The sequence below is a fragment of the Penicillium canescens genome (genome assembly GCF_028828765.1).
Source record: "Penicillium canescens strain IBT 15451 chromosome Unknown utg000004l_segment0_segment0, whole genome shotgun sequence".
Classification (NCBI taxonomy): Eukaryota; Fungi; Ascomycota; class Eurotiomycetes; order Eurotiales; family Aspergillaceae; genus Penicillium; species Penicillium canescens.
Genome location: NW_026703966.1, coordinates 4,045,972 through 4,063,571, shown reverse-complemented (window position 1 = coordinate 4,063,571; position 17,600 = coordinate 4,045,972). Strand labels below are relative to the sequence as shown.

Here is a 17,600-nt window from a genome sequence, read left to right as displayed (position 1 = left end):
ATCGCTGATACTACTTTGCTTGCCTCCATGGTGAATGAGTATGTCTTATATAGATCCAATACCCGGGGGATAGACAGGACGGAATCAATTGCCGATTTCAACGACGAAATACTTCCCCTTTGTCTTCGTCGCGGAGCCAAGCGCATTCCCATCCCAAGCCGTCCCATCTGGACGAACATTCTTTTCGCCTGGAATTCGCTGGATTCTTCTGCGTCTTCCAGACACTTGTTCCTTGAGCAAAGCCCCTTTGAGCCGTTCCATGCCAATGGTATTCTCCTCAACTGCAGCAGAGCTTTCGTCGCGAATAGAAGGAAGCGGTGCGACGCCAGTAGTATCAACGAGTTGGATCTCCTTGACAAAATGGATTTGAGACTCGAGTGTCTTCAGCATTGTCTGCTCTTCTTCTTGGTTGGCGGGTTGAGGAAGTGCCGAGATGCGCAATAGATGGTGAAGTTGTTTCGGCGTCACCGTCTCAGATGCAGATGGTCCTGAAGCTGGATCGGGAAGCAATGATCTGACAGACCAGTTTGGCTCGCCGAGAATAGACTCGATGTCAGCAGTAGCGGATTTTCTGGAAGAATAGCAGCGAGAGATGTTGGTGTTGAATCGGTATGAAGAACGCAGCGACTTGGACAGTCGAGCACCAGCGCGTAAAGAAGCCATTGCAAAGAATTAACAATCAAGTAAACCGTCTAAATGCGATATAAGCCAAAGATACCGGCAAATGTAGCAATCTGCAAAGTGCAATATCAAAGTCGCCGTGAGGACAACACTTGAAGCTTAGGCGGAGACCGAAAAATAAAGGGACACCGCCTCCAGCGGGACCGCCGATCGATGCTCTCATCGATAGACCCGTTGGCCACACTCCTTCTAACAATATCTGCGGATTCCTCCCTGCAGTGAACATAACTCAAGATGACTCAAGACCCCCGTGTTCTGCTCCAAAAAGTACTTCCCCGTACTCTCTCGCCTTGTTTGCATGGAGACCTAGGCAATGACGAAAGTGCAAATAGCTGACCATGACCTCGCTCTGCGATGAAATAGGCTGACAAAGCGCTCTCCGGCGCCTCTGGTGGCTTCAGTTGGTTTGGAGGACGCGCAGAGAAGTACGAGAATGCCGCAGATCTGTATACCCAGGCTGCAAATGCATTTCGAGTACAGAAAATGAGTGAGAGATACCCCGCCGCCCGGCCAACACCCATTTGATGTGTAGTTTAATGCAATAACTGAACTGATCACTGATATGTGTTGCTTTTGAACAGACAAGGAGGCAGGTCAGACTTTCGAGAAAGCTGCCTCCATCCAGACCCAGAACCTTAACGAACCTGACGACGCCGCCAATACCCTCCAGGAAGCCTTCAAGGTCTACCGCAAGTCAGACCCTGAGGATGCTGCCCGTGTTCTTTCGAGTGCTATCCAGCACTACGTACTACGAGGAAACCTGCGCCGTGCGGCGACGCAGCAGCAATACCTGGCCGAGGTGTATGAAGTGGAGCTCGGAGATATGAAGAAGGCGCTTGACTCGTATGAGAAGGCCGCCGAGTGGTTTGAGGGTGATAATGCCGAAGCGTATGCATTTCATATTCCCTCTGAGCTTTGGATGCTCTTCAAAAGGGGATTCGGCTAACATCGACGTCATCCTATAGTCTCGCAAACAAGCACTTTCTCAAGGTGGCAGACCTGTCCGCTTTGGACAACGACTACTACAAGGCCATCACTAACTACGAGCGCATCGCCCGGTCCTCAGTTAATAACAACCTGATGAAGTGGTCAGTTAAGGATTATCTCCTAAAGGCTGGTATTTGCCATCTTGCCACAAAGGTACGTTGCTCTCGTCCCTTAATACATAGTATAATGCTTACCCCATTTTTACAGGACCTGGTTGAGACAAACCGTGCCCTTGAATCATACCGAGAGCTTGATCCCACTTTTGCTTCTACAAGAGAGCACCAGCTACTCGTGGACCTGACCCAGGCTGTCGAGGGTGGTGACCAGGAGGGCTTCGCTGACAAGCTGTTCCAGTTTGACCAGCTTAGCAAGCTAGACAAGTGGAAGACGACTCTCCTTTTGCGCATCAAGAATAACATTGAGGAGGCTGAGGAGGACTTTTCGTAGACGGCGATTGATTTATTGATTCCCCGCGCGTGATGTCTTTAGGATATTGAGTCCTCGAGTTTTTGGCTTCCGTTTGATTTGTTTTATTTTTGATTGTATCTGTTATGGACATGAATACAAATTACTGAATCTCCTGACGATGATCCGCTTCTTTTTAGCATTTGTGTTGTTAGTAACGATGTCATTCCACTGTGGAAATGCTTCGAGTATATGAATTCGACTCTGACATTCTTAGGCTACGATTGTACGGAGTGGAAGTGCAGGAAATTCGTAATTCATCATTTTAAGATGCCTGGGTCTATATGTGCTTTTTGGTGTATCATGACAGACTCCTTCCTTCAACCAACGGAGCTGTTCTCATCGTCGTGTAATCAATTCAGTCAAATGGTATCATATCATCCACGTCCCCAGTGCCCAAGTCGAGAGCTTAGGCAGCAATCGCCTCCAAAGGCTGAGCCTTCCGAGGGAAAACACGCTTATACAAACTGATACCCACAGAGTCTTGCGGGTTGATCTTGGCGTCGAAGGTAGCCTTGAAGTATCCGTGTGTACCCAAACTCTCCTTAAAGTATCCGCTGCGGCCACGGCGGGTCCACAACTGGAGCGCCTTGAACCATTGAATGTCCTCGGCATTGAAGAACATGTACCGGATGGTAACGACCTTCTTGTGAATCTTGTAAGGGTGACCGGTGAGAATAGCGCGCTTGGCAACGACACGCTTCTGATCCGGTGCAACGACGGTACCAGTACCGATCAACTCAAGGCGGTCCATGTCAATAGCATCTGTGGCATCTGCGGTATCCATCTCTTCGGGGTCCTCAACATGCTTGTTCTTGAAGACGAGGACGGGGACCGCGCCCCAGGTAACGGGCCCAATCCAGGAGGCGATAGCGCTGCGGCCAGGGTGCAGGAAACGGTCGAACTTGTGGACGTTGTTTGGTGTGTTGTCGGCTGCGGAGAAGATAGGGTTGACGATCATGCGGCGAGGACCGCACTGGACGACAAGCTGCTCCTTAGACTTTAGGGGCTTTTCATAGCTAGAGTTTAGTGTCATGTTAATGTTGACCACGGTTTGCTTGTGTTCATGACGGAGCAGCGAGAAGAGCGAAAGCGGCTGGGGCTTGCTGCGCAGAATGGAAGGCACTGCCCGAAGGTGCACATCGACCCGGATACCAGGACTAACACCACCTGCCAAAGCCTCTCTCAGGATGCGGTTCTTGGAACCCTTATAATCAGCAAACTGCAGCAGTCGGCGCCAGTCTTCGGGCTCGTAAGGACGATCCTCGGATGTCTCCCATGCACTGAGCTTGAGGTTCTTCAATCCACGGAAACGGGCCAGACGCTCTCTAGCCAGGACATTGGGGTGCAATTCGATTTCATCCGGGAACTCGAGATCCTCCTCTGCCTCGGTCTTGCGGCTGGCACGGTAGGCGGCCAGTTCTTGGGCCTCGTCCTCTGGAGATGGGTCGAGGAACATCTCCGATTGGGGGTATTCTGAGGGACCACCCTCGGTCATGGCATCCTGGTGGTCAGGGAACACACCATCCTCTGGCGCACCGGCGGTGTCCATTTCCATAGGCTCGTCTTCGTCCTCCAGGTCGGATCCTGAGTCTGAGACATCTTCGAGATACCAAGCAGACTGGTACTTTGAGGTTCCCTTGGGCAACTTCTTAGGTGTTGCGGGAATGTGCGAGTCGTCATCGGAGAAGTAGTGGTAGTCGTCCAGCAGAACACCCTTCTTCTCTGTTTCGGCCATTGAGACCATGTCATCATCAACCATGTCGATTTCTTCAGGGGCGACGGTGGCCATATCATCCTGGTCCGCTGAGGGAGAGTCCAAAACTTGTGTGGTCTCGTTGATATCAACATTCATCGCATCGTCCTTCTTGTTTTTGGTGGTTGCTAGCGGTGCAGCAGTGATCGAATCAATCTGGAAATCGCCCCAGCCGGGAATATGCACGATTCGATCAGCCTTCAGGCCCTTTCCACGAACGACACCGGTGACAACGACGTCATCCACCACTTCCAGGTTGGACTCGGGCCACTGGACGTTCTCGACAAACATCCAGCTGCGCTCATCACGCCAGCGAATGCCCTTGGGAGTGGCAGTGCAAAGGGAACGGATCGCGTTGGAAGATTCCTGTCGAGAGTCGAGAGACATGACCTTCTCAATAGTCGGGAAGAAGTGGTTGATGAAAGACTTCAACGAAGCAGCGACACCGGGGCGCTTTTTGGGAGGGTCAACGCGGTTGAGACCCTGTACAACAGTCACAACGTTTGAAATACCCTGGCTTTGGATCGAGCGCAGCAGCATCTCTCCATCATCATCAACCTCAACTTGGGATGACAACACCAACATGACGAAATCGGCCATACGACACACATCCAGGGCGCTGATCAAGTCGTACTTGGCCGGAACATACTGCACACTTTGGCGGAATCGATCGATACGCACGCGGGTAGGTCCATCGGGCGAGACCTCACTCGCTACATCGACACTCTCGTTGAGGGAGGTAATAGCGGCGGCAACGTCGATATCGGGGGACAATGGCACAACTGCGACGTGACGAGGAGCACCGCTCTGACCGGCGAAAATGCTGGTAGCTTGGGCCCGGTCCTGCTGCTTCGTTGCCTGCCTCTGGCGGGCGGTGTTTCGGCGATCGAGTTTCGACTTGAGCTGTTGGTGGGGTGTCTTGCGTGAGCCCCGCTCATCACCTTCAATTTTGCCTAAAATGAAACATGTTAGAATGTGCGATTGAGTATAAACATTAACACAATCATACCTTTGGCCTGGTCTTTCAAGGCACTCTTGGAGGCATGTTTGCTCTTGTAGGGCTTGTGCGAAACCTTGGTGGTGGACCGGTGGTGGTGCACCGTCTGGGAAGGCGCCATATTGGCACTAGACCCTTTGAAACGGAATGGGAGAGAGTCCAGATTGAAGTCCGAGGATATTCAGAGGTCCCAGGTAATACAATGCGAGCAATATGCAATATCAACAAAGCACGAAGTGTTCGCAAAAAAAAAGAAAAACCGATAAGAAAACAAAATTCGCCAGTGGAGGATAAGCGAGCGGTGAGTGCAAGTCTTGGCAACCTTTTGGGCAAAAAGACATTTTTTTCGGGAGCTTCTCGACCATCGCTGAATCTTTCCGTTGGTCTGCCTCACAAAGAATTTGAAAATGGCCGATTCATCCTCGAAAATGGCCGTTGCTCCCACGGAAGACCGCGCAGCCAAGCTGAGACTGGCTGAAGCCCAGAAAACATACGGACGAGGCAAAGCCAACAATGTGAAAACTGCACGAGACAAGAAGTTGCGTTCGAACCTCCAGAGACAGGAATACAAGCACAAGCAGGCTGTTTTACAAGCGCAGGATGCCGAGATTCTACTTGAGCACACCGAAGGATTCCTTGAACCCGAAGCCGAACTCGAACGGACATACAAGGTTCGCCAAGATGAGATCAAGGCCAGCGTTGGAATCGAGACCGCAAAGAAAGGATTCGAATTGAAGCTCACCGACATGGGCCCCTACCGTATGGACTACTCACGAAATGGACGTGACCTGCTGCTGGCTGGACGGAAGGGACATGTTGCGACGATGGACTGGCGCGAGGGCAAGCTCGGTTGTGAGTTGCAGCTGAACGAGACCGTGCGGGATGCTCGCTGGTTGCATAACAACCAGTACTTCGCTGTTGCGCAGAAGAAACACACCTATATCTACGACCACCAGGGAACTGAGATTCACTGCCTCAACAAGCACCTGGAGCCACTTTTCCTGGAGTTCCTGCCCTATCATTTCCTCCTTGCAAGCGCTGTGAGTTCTCTCGACTACTGAATATTCTGCTCCCGGCTAATCAACTTGTCTGTAGCAAATGAGCGGTCACCTCAAATACACCGATACCTCGACCGGCCAAACCGTTGCTGAGCTGCCTACCCGGTTAGGCAAACCTACAGCTCTCGCTCAGAACCCATGGAATGCCATCATGCATGTTGGACATCAGAATGGAACCGTGACACTATGGTCTCCCAACTCTCAAACCCCGCTTGTCAAGGCTCTTGTGCACCAGGGTCCCGTCCGGTCAATGGCAATGGACCGCCAAGGCCGATACATGGTGTCTACGGGCCAGGACCAGAAGATGAATGTGTGGGATATCCGCATGTACCGCGAGGTACACTCATACTCTTGCTACCAGCCCGGCGCATCGGTTGCCATCAGTGACCGCGGCCTAACTGCCGTCGGCTGGGGCACCCAAATGAGCGTATGGCGAGGCTTGTTCGACGCCGCCACGGCTGACCAGGGCAAGGTGCAGAGCCCATATATGGCCTGGGGCGGAGACGGGCAGCGCATTGAGAATGTACGCTGGTGTCCATACGAAGATGTTCTTGGTGTCGGACACGACCAAGGATTCGCCAGTATTATCGTCCCCGGTGCCGGAGAGCCCAACTTCGACTCTCTGGAAGCCAACCCTTATGAGAACGTCAAGCAGCGCCAGGAGGCCGAGGTTCACTCTCTGCTTACCAAGCTGCAGCCCGACATGATCTCGCTCGACCCCAACATCATCGGAAAGCTCGACACTATCAACGACAAGAAGGTCCAGGAACACCGCAACCCCGAGCAGAAGGAAGACCACATGGAGAAACTCAAGAACCGCGGTCGTGGCCGCAACAGTGCACTGCGCAAGTACCTCCGCAAGAAGGGTGGCCGCAACGTTATCGACGAGAAGCGTCTCAAGGCCGAGACATTGCGCAAGGAGCATGCCGCTCGCACGAAGGACAGACTCAAGCAGGAGCGTCAGGATCTGGGACCGGCTCTGTCCCGGTTCGCCAAATAAGATCGCTGATTTCGTTTCTTGCTTGTTTGACATCCTTGTCGAGCAGGAGGGTAACCAACCTACCAAAAAAAGCACCCAGATACCCAGCCCACACACGGCTTCTGTGACATTTGTTGGAGATTTGGCGACTGCTGCATTCCAGGCGTTTCTCGGGGAAATATATGTTTGTATTCGGGCAAAAAAGCAGTCAGTTACGAGTGTACCATCTACTTCCAACATTACCATTGAATATATTGAATTCCAATTGCATAGACCAAACCAATCCTTTTCTTCCCAGAATCTATATCTTACCTAGATATAGACACTCTCCACTACTCATCAACACTCCCGGAACCCCTCACAGCACCCTCCTTCCACCGCCTCAAACTCTCCTCATAAGCACCACTCCCCTTCCAAGCACTGATAATCAAATTAACAATATGATCCATCCCCTTCCCATCCTTAACAACAGCAAAAACAGTCGGGCCTCCCTCACGCATCTTCTTCGCATCGCGCTCCATAACACTCAAATCAGCACCAACAGCAGGCGCAAGATCAATCTTGTTCACGACAAGCAAGTCAGACCCCGTAATTCCAGGCCCGCCCTTGCGAGGCACCTTGTCACCGCCCGCAACGTCAATCACGTAGATGATGAAGTCTGCCAGCTCGCGCGAGTAGTTGGCTGCTAGATTGTCGCCGCCGGACTCGATTAGTAGCAGGTCGGTTTGGAATTGCTTTTGCAGTTTCTGCAGGGCTAGCAGGTTAGCGCTTATGTCTTCGCGCACGGCGGCGTGTGGGCAGCCGCCTGTTTCGATGGCACGGATGCGAGAAGGGGCTAGGGCTTTATGGCGGGTTAGGAATTCGGCGTCTTCTCTGTTTTTGGTGAACGGTTGGTTAGTATGTTGTTTGGTTGTGGTGTATGTTGTGGTGTGGGTATGTCATTTCTCTTACCTGGTGAAGATATCGTTCGTGACAGCAGCGATGTTATACTCGTCACGCAGAGCCTGGGAAAGGGCCAGCATCAGAGCAGTCTTGCCGGATCCAACTGGTCTATTCGGTTGTGAGCAATTGCCTATACCTATGTCTATATCTATCGACAGGCTGGTATCAACGATAGACATGAACCACGCCTACGAAGCATGACAATGTCCTCTTTGGTGGATGCTACATACCCGCCAATACCAATGGTGAAAGCACGATCCTTCCAGTCACGTCCCTCAATCAGTGGCATCTCCCGGTTGACGTAGGAGCCTGGACCATCGAGGATATCGTGGGAGTGGCCGTGGCCGTTGAAGGGGTCATCGTGGGAGTGGCTGATGCCAGCATCGTGAGAGTGAGAGTGGGCCATTTTGGAGGTTATAATTGCGATAGGATATGGTAGAGGAATGGTTAGGGAGAAGGAGGGGCAATGTTTTCCTAAGCAAGGGAGAAATGGTGGGGAACTGATATGTGATAACAAAATGCCGAGCTGCTATCATTTGGCCGATGCCGAACGGAGTTCGCCGGCGTGTGGGGATATTGAGATATATCATTACTATATTTCGAGTATTTCCGGATGGCTATTGCATATTTGATACTACGAAGCAATATAATGAGAAAGCAGGTATTTGTGGATTCGTCAAAAAAGCGGCAGGAAGAGGACAAACCCCAAGGGAAAGTGTCAAAAATATCAAAGGCCACCAAGCAAAAGGCCAAATGGAACACCCCAATGCACGCAGATGACGTCCCAAAAATGAGACTTCAAAACCGGACGCCGGTTCAGTCACCAAACACGGATATCAATAATTCTGTCTGTCCAAGAAACAGACAAGCAAGGACATAGCGAAGAATAGCTAAAGCCTAAACAGGACAAAACCAGAAGTCGTCAAATCCTAATTATGGCAGAAGGATCAAAGAAAAACCCGAACGCGAAAAGTGAAAACATGCAATGTCAGGCGGTTATCCCGAGCCAACCAAGGAAACGCTGAAAGGAAGATAGAGTACATTAGGTCGGAGTCAAGTGGGATCGACAAGGCCCGGCGCCATCTCCTAGTGAGGATGATGGGGAGGCCACATGCAATTATATCCCGTTGGACTGTGAACTGGGTCGTCATGTGCCGAAAACGCATATGGATCTATCAAGGCGATGGAAGATCCGAAAGAGGAATAAACAAACAAGGGTGGGCGATATGTTTTGCCCAGGTATCCAGTCGTACGCCAGTTCCACATCGCCTGAAATGGGGATGAAAAAGAAACCGAGTAAAAGCAAAAGAATTTCAACATAATCAGGCGGCGGCGCCCTTTTGTCGTTTCGGCACCCGGGGGCTAGCCTTAACTTTCGCTGAGCCCTGTTGGAGTGCGCCGTTAGCCTCGACTCCACCACCATCCTCAGACTCCATTTTGACCGTGCTTGCCCGGCGACGTTTGTTGCCACCTACATTTGGACTGTTATTCACACCAGCGGGGGATGGCTGCATTGGTGGTTGCATTCCTGGAGGACCAGTGAGGTTGCTTTGGGCAGGGCTTGGATGCGCTGAGCCAGTCAGATGAGGCGAGCCTTGTTGCCCAGGCAAGCCAAGATGTGCCATAGCCGGTGAGGCGAATTGCGACGGGGCGTTCATATTAGGCCCTCGAACATTTTGCATAGGTTGCATACCCGGGTTCATGGGGCCTGGCGCAAAGCCTGGGTTGGGGTTTTGCGTTTGGAGAGTGTTGACGAGATTCCGCAATGCATCAGGAGGTGTTAGCTGCGGGTTTGACTGCGAGAATTGGAACAGCATCTGCATTTGAGAGATGGTCTCAGCCACCTCCAAGAAGCCCATCACCGGAGTAGGAACACCATTGGCGGTCACCATGGAGTCCGGGAGCGATAATGATGGCGTGGGCTTCTGCTGAGCGCGCTTTGCATTTTTAGGGACCTTGGGGCTTTGCTTCTGCGAGTCGGCCTCCATGGCCAGCAGCAGAGACCGAGGGATGAACTCGTTATGATTGAGAACGTTAATATCAAGCATCTCAAGCCTGTTGTTGACATCGAAATACGCACGAAGTGTGCCATTTGCGAAGAGCTAGAAAGAAAAGTTAGCCGACTGAAAATTCTGACAAAAAGATGGACATGAAGGACGTACCTGGCACTCATTCTTGAACCAATAAACGAATGAGGTTTTGCCGCTCTCCACAATATGACCTCCATTGCCAGACTCCCGCTCACGGGCAGCTTCCACACACATCTGGATTTGAGTGATTCCGCTGGTGAACTGGGTCAGGTAGTAACGCGCAAGGGCAGGTGTCGCAATTTCGAATTGTTTAGACCCAGCGGTGTTGTTCCAGACACCCTGTCGCAACACACCTCCAGGAGAATAGAAGCGCTCGACAAAGGTCTGCCAGTATGAAAGATCATGTGCCTCGCCCCGAGATTGGAAATTACTCAAAACCTCGGCATAGCTGTAGAGGGTCAAAATTGACTGCCCTGTCTGTTTCATCCTTTGCTGCATCATGAGAGCATTCTGGTGCTGTTGCGCTTTCAATTGAGCGTCCTGTGACATCATCTGTGGGTGTTGAGGGCCTTGTGGCTGACCGGGTTGGCCTGGCTGGGGCTGTGCGCCCTGAGGAGTTGACTGCGGACCGGGTTGTCCTTGTTGATTTGGCTGTTGGGCCTGAGGCAGTTGCTGTGGCGGGGGGTTCGGAGTTGCCTGGCCTTGGGGCAGTCCCTGCGACGGTTGTGGTTGGTTAGAGGGAGTCTGAGCAGGCTGGGAGGGCTGCGGTGTACCGCTCCCTGGTGGTGGGCCATGCTGCGACTGGGGAGTGGCGCTTTGCGCTTCGTGCATGTTCGGCGGTTGCGCAGATGCCCGTTGCGGTGTATGCTGGCCCGGCTGCCCGTTATTTGGCTGTTGCGCCTGCTGAATGGCAAAGAATTGCTGCTGCTGGAGGTTTTGCGGCTGGCCATGGGGCATTTGCTGCTGCATGTGCATTCCCATGTTAACGGGGCGCATTCCGGGGTTTGCTTGCATCGCAGCCATTTGAGCGGCACTAATTCCTTGGGTACCATTGGGTAATGACACAGGAAGTCCGTGTTGCTGCTGCTGTGCCTGATGTTGCTGCTGTTGTTGAAGCATCATCCGCTGACGCATGAACTGCTGCTGTTGGTGTTGCTGTAATAATTGCGGATTGTTCGCGACTATAGGATGGCCAACAGTGTTAGCATGCGACCCAGCAAGGTGTCTTGGAAATAATGTGTATGTAGCGGGGGCGATAATCCGCCGCGGAGGGTGCCGATCACGTAACCCATCCACACAATATCTCACAAACAGTATCCAATAACAATGATTAGGCAAGATACTGACAATTTTGAGGGAATGGTTGGCCCTGAAGCATATGCGCCTGCGCGGGATTCAGGTGGGAGAGAGCGTGGGCATTCGGTACGGGACCGCCAGGACCAGCCGTCCCAGCGCCCGGGGGCATCCCACCCATCATCGGACCAGCCTGGCTCACTTGAGGTCCTCCCGGCGCCGATACACCAGGGTGCATTTGCTGTACCATTCCGGGTCCCGGGTGTCCACTTGGATGTTGGCCGGCCATTGGGTGACCCGGGGGGAATCCATGCTGCGGCATGCCTTGGTGGGCAGGGAACGGCTGCGTCATCATCATTGCTGAGCAACGAAGTCACCACTAAGGGGAGACTTCCAAACAGATCGCGACAGTGAAACGACGACGATTCGTGGCAAGGAAAGGAGCGCGTCCAGGATGCGAAGGCCGCTTTTAGCGTCGGGCGGGCCAAGACGTAGCAAGTGACTCCAGTATTCAACAGATATGCTAAAGCATCGATCAGGCCACCTGCAAGTCACTCACCCGCTAACCGGGAACTTTTCTGAAGGAAAGGGTGTCAGTGGGGAGTGATAAGAGGGAGGTCGGGGGAAAGGCCGGGGGGGGCAGGGTAGTTAGGGGGAGGGGCTGGGCTGCGATATAGAGACACGAACTCACCGAGAGGAAGATGTAAACTGATGTTGACAGGGTTAGTAGGGGAGCTGGCGCCCATAAGTCAGAATTAAGGATGATCGCCCGGTGGGAGAGAGAGAACTGGGGACGGAGGATCCGGGTCCGTAGGTGGAGGGAGGATCTAACCGAGACGACAACGCGACCAATATCCCAGGGGAAAAGAAGAAATGAGAACAGCTACAATAGCATGATGAAGGAATTGAAGACTAAATCAATCATTTCCGGTCTTCCACAAGAAACGCGAGGCTTTTTCTCTCATCTCTTCTGATTCCAATCACGCCGCGCTATGCCCAATGGGGAGGTCACGTGGGAAGTCTCTAGTCTTTTTCTTCCGCTTTTTTCTTCCCTTTTCTTCTTCTTCTTTGTCTTCCTTCACTCTCTCTTCCCTGTGTGATTGCAGATACTTCTGTTGTCTCTCTGAACATCTTTGAAGTCTGCAATGGCTGTTCATAACCTTTATTGAGCTATATCGTGTTGCTCTCGAGTGCTCTCATGATGTGGATTGCATTTCAGTGATATGATTGCTCATACTAACCAACAGATCAGGTGCCGGCACCTTTGCCTTTCTGTGAGTACCCCATTGTTTCATTCTCCCTGTTCAAGGATGACAAAACCCTTTACTTCTTTACCCTCCAAATCGACAATGCGGAGATAATTCGGACTTTCCTTTCCCGGTTGGTCTGCTACTTGCCAGTATATCTTGTCTGAGAACATTTTGCCATGCATATTCACTATCATGTCTTGTGAAGAGCTCTCGCTAATATTGCTCTTCAGATATAGTATCCTTATACGCAAACATAAACACGAGACCAAGGCAAATTGATCAGGTGATGAAAAATTTTCGGATGTAAACTCACAGACCTGTTCTTAATGCGCAAAACCGTGTAGAGATTTCCGTTGCCTTCCTTCTGATGATCAATTTGCTTCTGGGATTTTTTACTGCATACTTGCGCTACTACATATTTGAATGAAAATAACTTTCCTGATATACTTGTTGTGGCTGTAAAGCTTTTGATTGAACTTTATTAGCACCCTGGCTGAATGATCATTATATTGTACTGTACTCCGTAGTGGGTACCTAGTCTTACATTATGGCGTGGCTATGTCCTGCTTCTTGACTCGTGGATCTAGGCAATCATGAAATCTCATATTTCCAAGCATATGACATCTTTGTAGCTTCTGTTCCGTGCTGGATGTAGTAAATCTCGATCACGTGATCATATATTTCTACCTCGCAGGGTCCATCTCATGTGCCACTCGCGACTGCGGCAATATCTCGATTTCCGGCGATATCATACACTCAAATCCGGTGACATTGTCCCGGATGTATTCGTCAATGCAACAGGTCCGGCTGTCCATTGCGCGCCCCTGTCGATTTGTCGCTCATCGCCGCTATTCTGCACCATTATCCGCACCCTCGCGTCGTTTCCATCTATCCAGAAGATGGCTCGCGTCACCACCCCAAGATCCTCATAATGCAGAATCTACAGCAGGGGAGGTTACAGAAGACCACACCATCAAAACCGACCAAACGTCGCCCAATGGCCCGCCCGTCCCATCTCCGTCCCCCCGACTCGGTCAATTCGGCCTCGAAGAAGTATGGATCTGCTGTGCGCAGAGCTATGAGAAACCGGAAACCTACCCAGCAGTCATCTAAACCAGCAGCAGCTGTACCTACATGGTTCTTTGAGCGCAATACAGTCTCTCACAGCCCCGAACCCCATGCTCCTACACAATCACTACAGCAGGTTAGGATAGCCAAGTCAGGGCCACCGGAGCCGGATGATGTTACAAATGAGAGTCTGGCTTCTGGGGGGGAGCCCGATTCGTCTGAGCCCAGTGAACCAGCTCCAGAGAACCGCTATGCCGTGGCTCAGGAATCATGGGATGAACTCCGGGCCTCGGTCAAAGCAGGCTTGCGGCTACCACCCGCGAAGTACGCAAAGGAACCATCTGTGAAGAAGTCGCATCTGGCACTTCACTACCCCGGGAATGATGGAATCTTGTTCTTGGATGCGGTGGTGAAAAGACTTTCGCACGAGCTAGGCACTGACCTGGTCACCCTCAATGCCCAGGATATTGCCCAATTATTCAGCGAGCAAGACCTAGCAGATTCCGGGGTAACTTCGCCCATTCGATCTCTTGGTTACGAGGTCTACCGGTCCTCTGTTGCAACCCACTGGTCAGAACTGGAGGATCACGAAGATGGTGAAGACGACGTGGCTGAGATTCCTGGTGGTCCTCGTGGAATGCACGGAGCAATTGGCGCACCTCGGTTTATCACAATCGAGAGCAGCAAGGATTCGGGAGACATTCCACTCCCCAACTGGCTTGGGCTGAAAACACTTTTGGGGTCTATTAATGGCCAACCGGACCCGGATCCCAGTGCTGGAGCTTCTCGGGGTGGCCAGCGTGCTGAAACCCGCTGGACTCAACTTGTCAACGAGATTCTCGGCTCGTCGGGCCATCCAGTGCAGTTGACTACCACATCCAATGCCTCAGCTGAAAGCCCTGAAACGGACGCCAGCAAGGTTCGACTATCACGGGACGTAATTGTGCATATCCAGGACTATCGTGACATTCAGAACACTCGGGAAGGATCCAGGTTCATTTCTCTTTTGCACAAAGTGATCCAAGACCGGAGAGGGGCCGGGTCCAAGATTCTGTTGATCGGAACTACCTCTCAGGAAATCCCTTCTTCGCCCTCGTCAGACGGCCCTGGGCTCCTACAGAATGTTCTTGATGATCAGTTTTCAAAGACTTTGTTCGTCACTCCGGCTATGAACTCAAAGGCTGCAGAAACTGTCTTTGCTGAAGACCGTAAGAAGCGCACCATGGACATTAACATCCGCCACTTGCAAAGCATGCTTCGATTCCGATTGAATGAACAGGCTTTGCCGGTCAAGGACAATATTCTGAGCAACCGTGCCTGGCCCCTAGAGCCAACCACAATCAAAGAATCCGGAATCGAGGATCGATACTGGTCTTACAACCAAGTGCATTGGATTGCTACACTTGCACTCGGTTGTGCAGATTCCAATGAACCCTTTGGGTTTGAACACATTCGCCGCGGTATTGAGCTCATGGATAAAAGTGACCGGGTGACCAATGAGTGGTTGAAGGAGAAGTCTCCCAAGCAAAAAGACTCGGAAGCAGGCCAAACTCGCGAGCAGCTTCTGGCTACTTTGCGCAAAACCTGCAACACTCATGAGAAAAAGCTGCTCAACGGTGTGGTCGACGCAAACAGCATCCGCACCACATTCAACGATGTGCATGTGCCGCCCGAAACCATTGAGGCCCTGAAGACCCTAACTTCTCTGTCACTTATCCGTCCTGAGGCATTCACCTATGGTGTTCTTTCCACCGACAAGATCCCCGGTCTTCTCTTGTACGGACCTCCGGGTACTGGTAAAACACTCCTCGCCAAGGCCGTGGCCCGCGAGAGTGGTGCTACCGTGCTCGAGGTGAGCGGATCTGAGGTGTACGACATGTACGTCGGCGAAGGCGAGAAGAACGTGAAAGCGATCTTCACACTCGCCAAGAAGCTCAGTCCCTGCGTCGTCTTCATCGACGAAGCCGACGCCATCTTCTGCTCGCGCACCGGAGCCAGCAGCCGCACTTCCCACCGCGAACTGATCAACCAGTTCTTGCGCGAGTGGGATGGAATGAATGACCTTTCAGCATTCATCATGGTTGCCACCAACCGACCCTTCGATCTCGACGATGCCGTTCTCCGCCGACTGCCCCGTCGACTCCTAGTCGATCTGCCAACCGAGGACGACCGCCTCGCAGTCCTGAAGATCCACCTGAAAGAAGAACAACTCGACGACTCCGTCGATCTAGCCGAGTTAGCCCGTCGCACACCCCTGTACTCAGGCTCTGATCTGAAGAACCTGTCAGTGGCAGCCGCGCTGGCATGTGTCCGCGAGGAGAACGAGGCAGCAGCCAAGCACACAGGCGACGAGCCATACACCTACCCCGAGCGCCGCATTCTAACGCGGGCTCATTTCGAACGTGGCATGGAGGAGATCAGCGCTTCTATCAGCGAGGATATGTCATCTCTATCTGCCATTCGCAAATTCGACGAGCAGTACGGTGACCGCAAGGGCCGGCGCCAGAAGAGCGCTGGGTGGGGATTCATCCCTGCTCCCAGTGGCGAGGCTGCAGTTGATTCCGCGCGTGTTCGCGATTGATCTTTTATTCCATTTGATTTTCTTCTTCGTCGGCTTGTTTTGGATTGTTTTGTTTGGAACCCGGGGGCTTTTCCTTGTGTACTATTAGCGATATGATAGACCTGTACCAATAGTCAAACGTATATACTGCCATAGGTGGGGCATTTGGCATTTACGCAATCATTTGATGATCAATCTGTTCTTATTTCCCCCTTTGGAATGGAGTTTGCCTAGTGAAGGGTAGTGAGTGTAAGGTCGAGCCCCAGGCAGAGACGTTTGGGGTCTTGCACGGTTAACTCGGTTCCTACATCTACGTATGCGTTGCGGATGTCTTTTGCTCATCTTTCTTTTCTTATGGATTAGCCTAATTAGGCAGCAGATAGAAAGACAACTTGAATTGATGCTTGGGGGGTAGGTATATAAAGAAGTAGACCGATGCCTCTTTCTCGCTTTATCCTTGACATCACCAGAAATCCCTTCTCTCTGTCTAATCAACAATTTTCTTTCTCCTCTTCAGCAAAATTCGATCACTGTCAAGATGTCGGTACGTACTCGCCTTCCAAAGAGTGAGTATCTAGTTGAAAAAAACTAACATCTCACCTCCATAGAATCCATCCGGGTACTTGGAATCCGCAATAAATCTTATCTACTACTCATAAGATGACAGCGACTGACAAACACATCCCCAGAGTAACCATCACAGACGAATGCATCGCCGCATACAACCAACTCCGCTCAGGCAGACGAACCCCGAAACCAAAGTTCATCATCTACAAAGTCTCCGACGACACTACGACCATTGTCCTGGAGGAATCATCCCCGGAGACAGACTACGAAGTCTTCCTCCAGAAACTTTCTTCTGCGCTTGACAAAGATGGAAACCCGGCTCCGCGGTATGCCGTCTACGACGTGGAATATGATCTTGGGAGTGAAGGCAAACGGTATGAACAGTTTATGCTAAGCTGAAGGCTGGGACTGTCGCTGATCGTTTTCATTGTGTCTGTAGTAGCAAGACTATCTTCATTCACTGGGGCCCCAGTCATGCACCGATCAAGGTATACTTCCAGGAGCTACCCTCTCTCGCGGATATATATCAGCTAACAAAAACAATGATAGCTTTGCATGCTTTATGCCTGTAGCAAGGAGCAATTAAGAAAAGCTCTTGACGTCAACGTCTCCATTCATGCAGATAGTCTGAATGAGCTTGAGTGGAAACTTGTGTTGAAGGAGGCGAGTGGGGGTAAGGCATAGATGCACAGATGCACGCTTGTTGGGAAGTGATCAGCGCATAAGCAACAGGGCGATGGGTTGAGCTCGGTATTTATCCACCGGAAATGAAAAATGATGGTTAATTATTAGGGGGATGTTGGTCCTAGATTGCTCATAAGTCATTTTTTATTAAATTCTTAATATCCCTTGGTGGCGGGGGATATCCCGCTACTATGTAGAACTGTAATTTAGTTACCAAAAAGCAAAGCAAATGCAAATCTTCCTATAGGGATAAGAGATATTGACATGGTCTGTGTCACGCCGA

General features: G+C 51.5%; 9 protein-coding genes across 9 annotated transcripts; 5 read left to right on the top strand and 4 right to left on the bottom strand.

Annotated features, from left to right (window-relative positions):
• Positions 1-84: 84 nt before the first annotated feature.
• N7446_006894 (uncharacterized protein) lies at positions 85-663 on the bottom strand (the record flags this gene model as incomplete). The annotated part of the gene is made up of 1 exon (XM_058515641.1): positions 85-663. One exon carries the CDS (start codon positions 661-663, stop codon positions 85-87), a length of 579 nt encoding a protein of 192 aa, XP_058372819.1.
• Positions 664-915: 252 nt separating this feature from the next.
• On the top strand, positions 916-2,115 carry sec17 (alpha-soluble NSF attachment protein SEC17; the record flags this gene model as incomplete). The annotated part of the gene is made up of 5 exons (XM_058515640.1): positions 916-948; positions 1,045-1,168; positions 1,263-1,569; positions 1,647-1,821; positions 1,876-2,115. The coding sequence occupies 5 exons, from the start codon at positions 916-918 to the stop codon at positions 2,113-2,115; spliced, it is 879 nt and encodes a 292-aa protein (XP_058372818.1).
• A 290-nt stretch (positions 2,116-2,405) lies between these two features.
• N7446_006892 (small subunit rRNA maturation protein TSR1) lies at positions 2,406-5,119 on the bottom strand. The gene is made up of 2 exons (XM_058515639.1): positions 4,899-5,119; positions 2,406-4,842 (listed from the first exon to the last, which is right to left on the bottom strand). Exons 1-2 carry the CDS (start codon positions 5,005-5,007, stop codon positions 2,543-2,545), a joined length of 2,409 nt encoding a protein of 802 aa, XP_058372817.1. The 5' UTR covers positions 5,008-5,119; the 3' UTR covers positions 2,406-2,542.
• Positions 5,120-5,293: 174 nt separating this feature from the next.
• N7446_006891 (WDR46/Utp7 family protein) lies at positions 5,294-6,944 on the top strand (the record flags this gene model as incomplete). Its single annotated transcript, XM_058515638.1, has 2 exons — positions 5,294-5,926; positions 5,982-6,944. The coding sequence occupies 2 exons, from the start codon at positions 5,294-5,296 to the stop codon at positions 6,942-6,944; spliced, it is 1,596 nt and encodes a 531-aa protein (XP_058372816.1).
• A 311-nt stretch (positions 6,945-7,255) lies between these two features.
• On the bottom strand, positions 7,256-8,271 carry N7446_006890 (urease accessory protein UreG; the record flags this gene model as incomplete). The annotated part of the gene is made up of 3 exons (XM_058515637.1): positions 7,256-7,796; positions 7,875-7,973; positions 8,096-8,271. The coding sequence occupies 3 exons, from the start codon at positions 8,269-8,271 to the stop codon at positions 7,256-7,258; spliced, it is 816 nt and encodes a 271-aa protein (XP_058372815.1).
• Positions 8,272-9,187: 916 nt separating this feature from the next.
• Positions 9,188-10,918, bottom strand: N7446_006889 (LIM domain-binding protein; the record flags this gene model as incomplete). The annotated part of the gene is made up of 2 exons (XM_058515636.1): positions 9,188-9,967; positions 10,028-10,918. 2 exons carry the CDS (start codon positions 10,916-10,918, stop codon positions 9,188-9,190), a joined length of 1,671 nt encoding a protein of 556 aa, XP_058372814.1.
• A 303-nt stretch (positions 10,919-11,221) lies between these two features.
• On the top strand, positions 11,222-11,602 carry N7446_006888 (uncharacterized protein; the record flags this gene model as incomplete). The annotated part of the gene is made up of 1 exon (XM_058515635.1): positions 11,222-11,602. One exon carries the CDS (start codon positions 11,222-11,224, stop codon positions 11,600-11,602), a length of 381 nt encoding a protein of 126 aa, XP_058372813.1.
• Positions 11,603-13,369: 1,767 nt separating this feature from the next.
• N7446_006887 (ATP-binding protein) lies at positions 13,370-16,087 on the top strand (the record flags this gene model as incomplete). Its single annotated transcript, XM_058515634.1, has 1 exon — positions 13,370-16,087. One exon carries the CDS (start codon positions 13,370-13,372, stop codon positions 16,085-16,087), a length of 2,718 nt encoding a protein of 905 aa, XP_058372812.1.
• Positions 16,088-16,519: 432 nt separating this feature from the next.
• Positions 16,520-17,411, top strand: N7446_006886 (actin-binding ADF family protein). Its single transcript, XM_058515633.1, has 4 exons — positions 16,520-16,610; positions 16,727-17,007; positions 17,073-17,121; positions 17,183-17,411. The coding sequence occupies exons 1-4, from the start codon at positions 16,605-16,607 to the stop codon at positions 17,315-17,317; spliced, it is 471 nt and encodes a 156-aa protein (XP_058372811.1). The 5' UTR covers positions 16,520-16,604; the 3' UTR covers positions 17,318-17,411.
• The last annotated feature ends 189 nt before the right edge of the window (positions 17,412-17,600 follow it).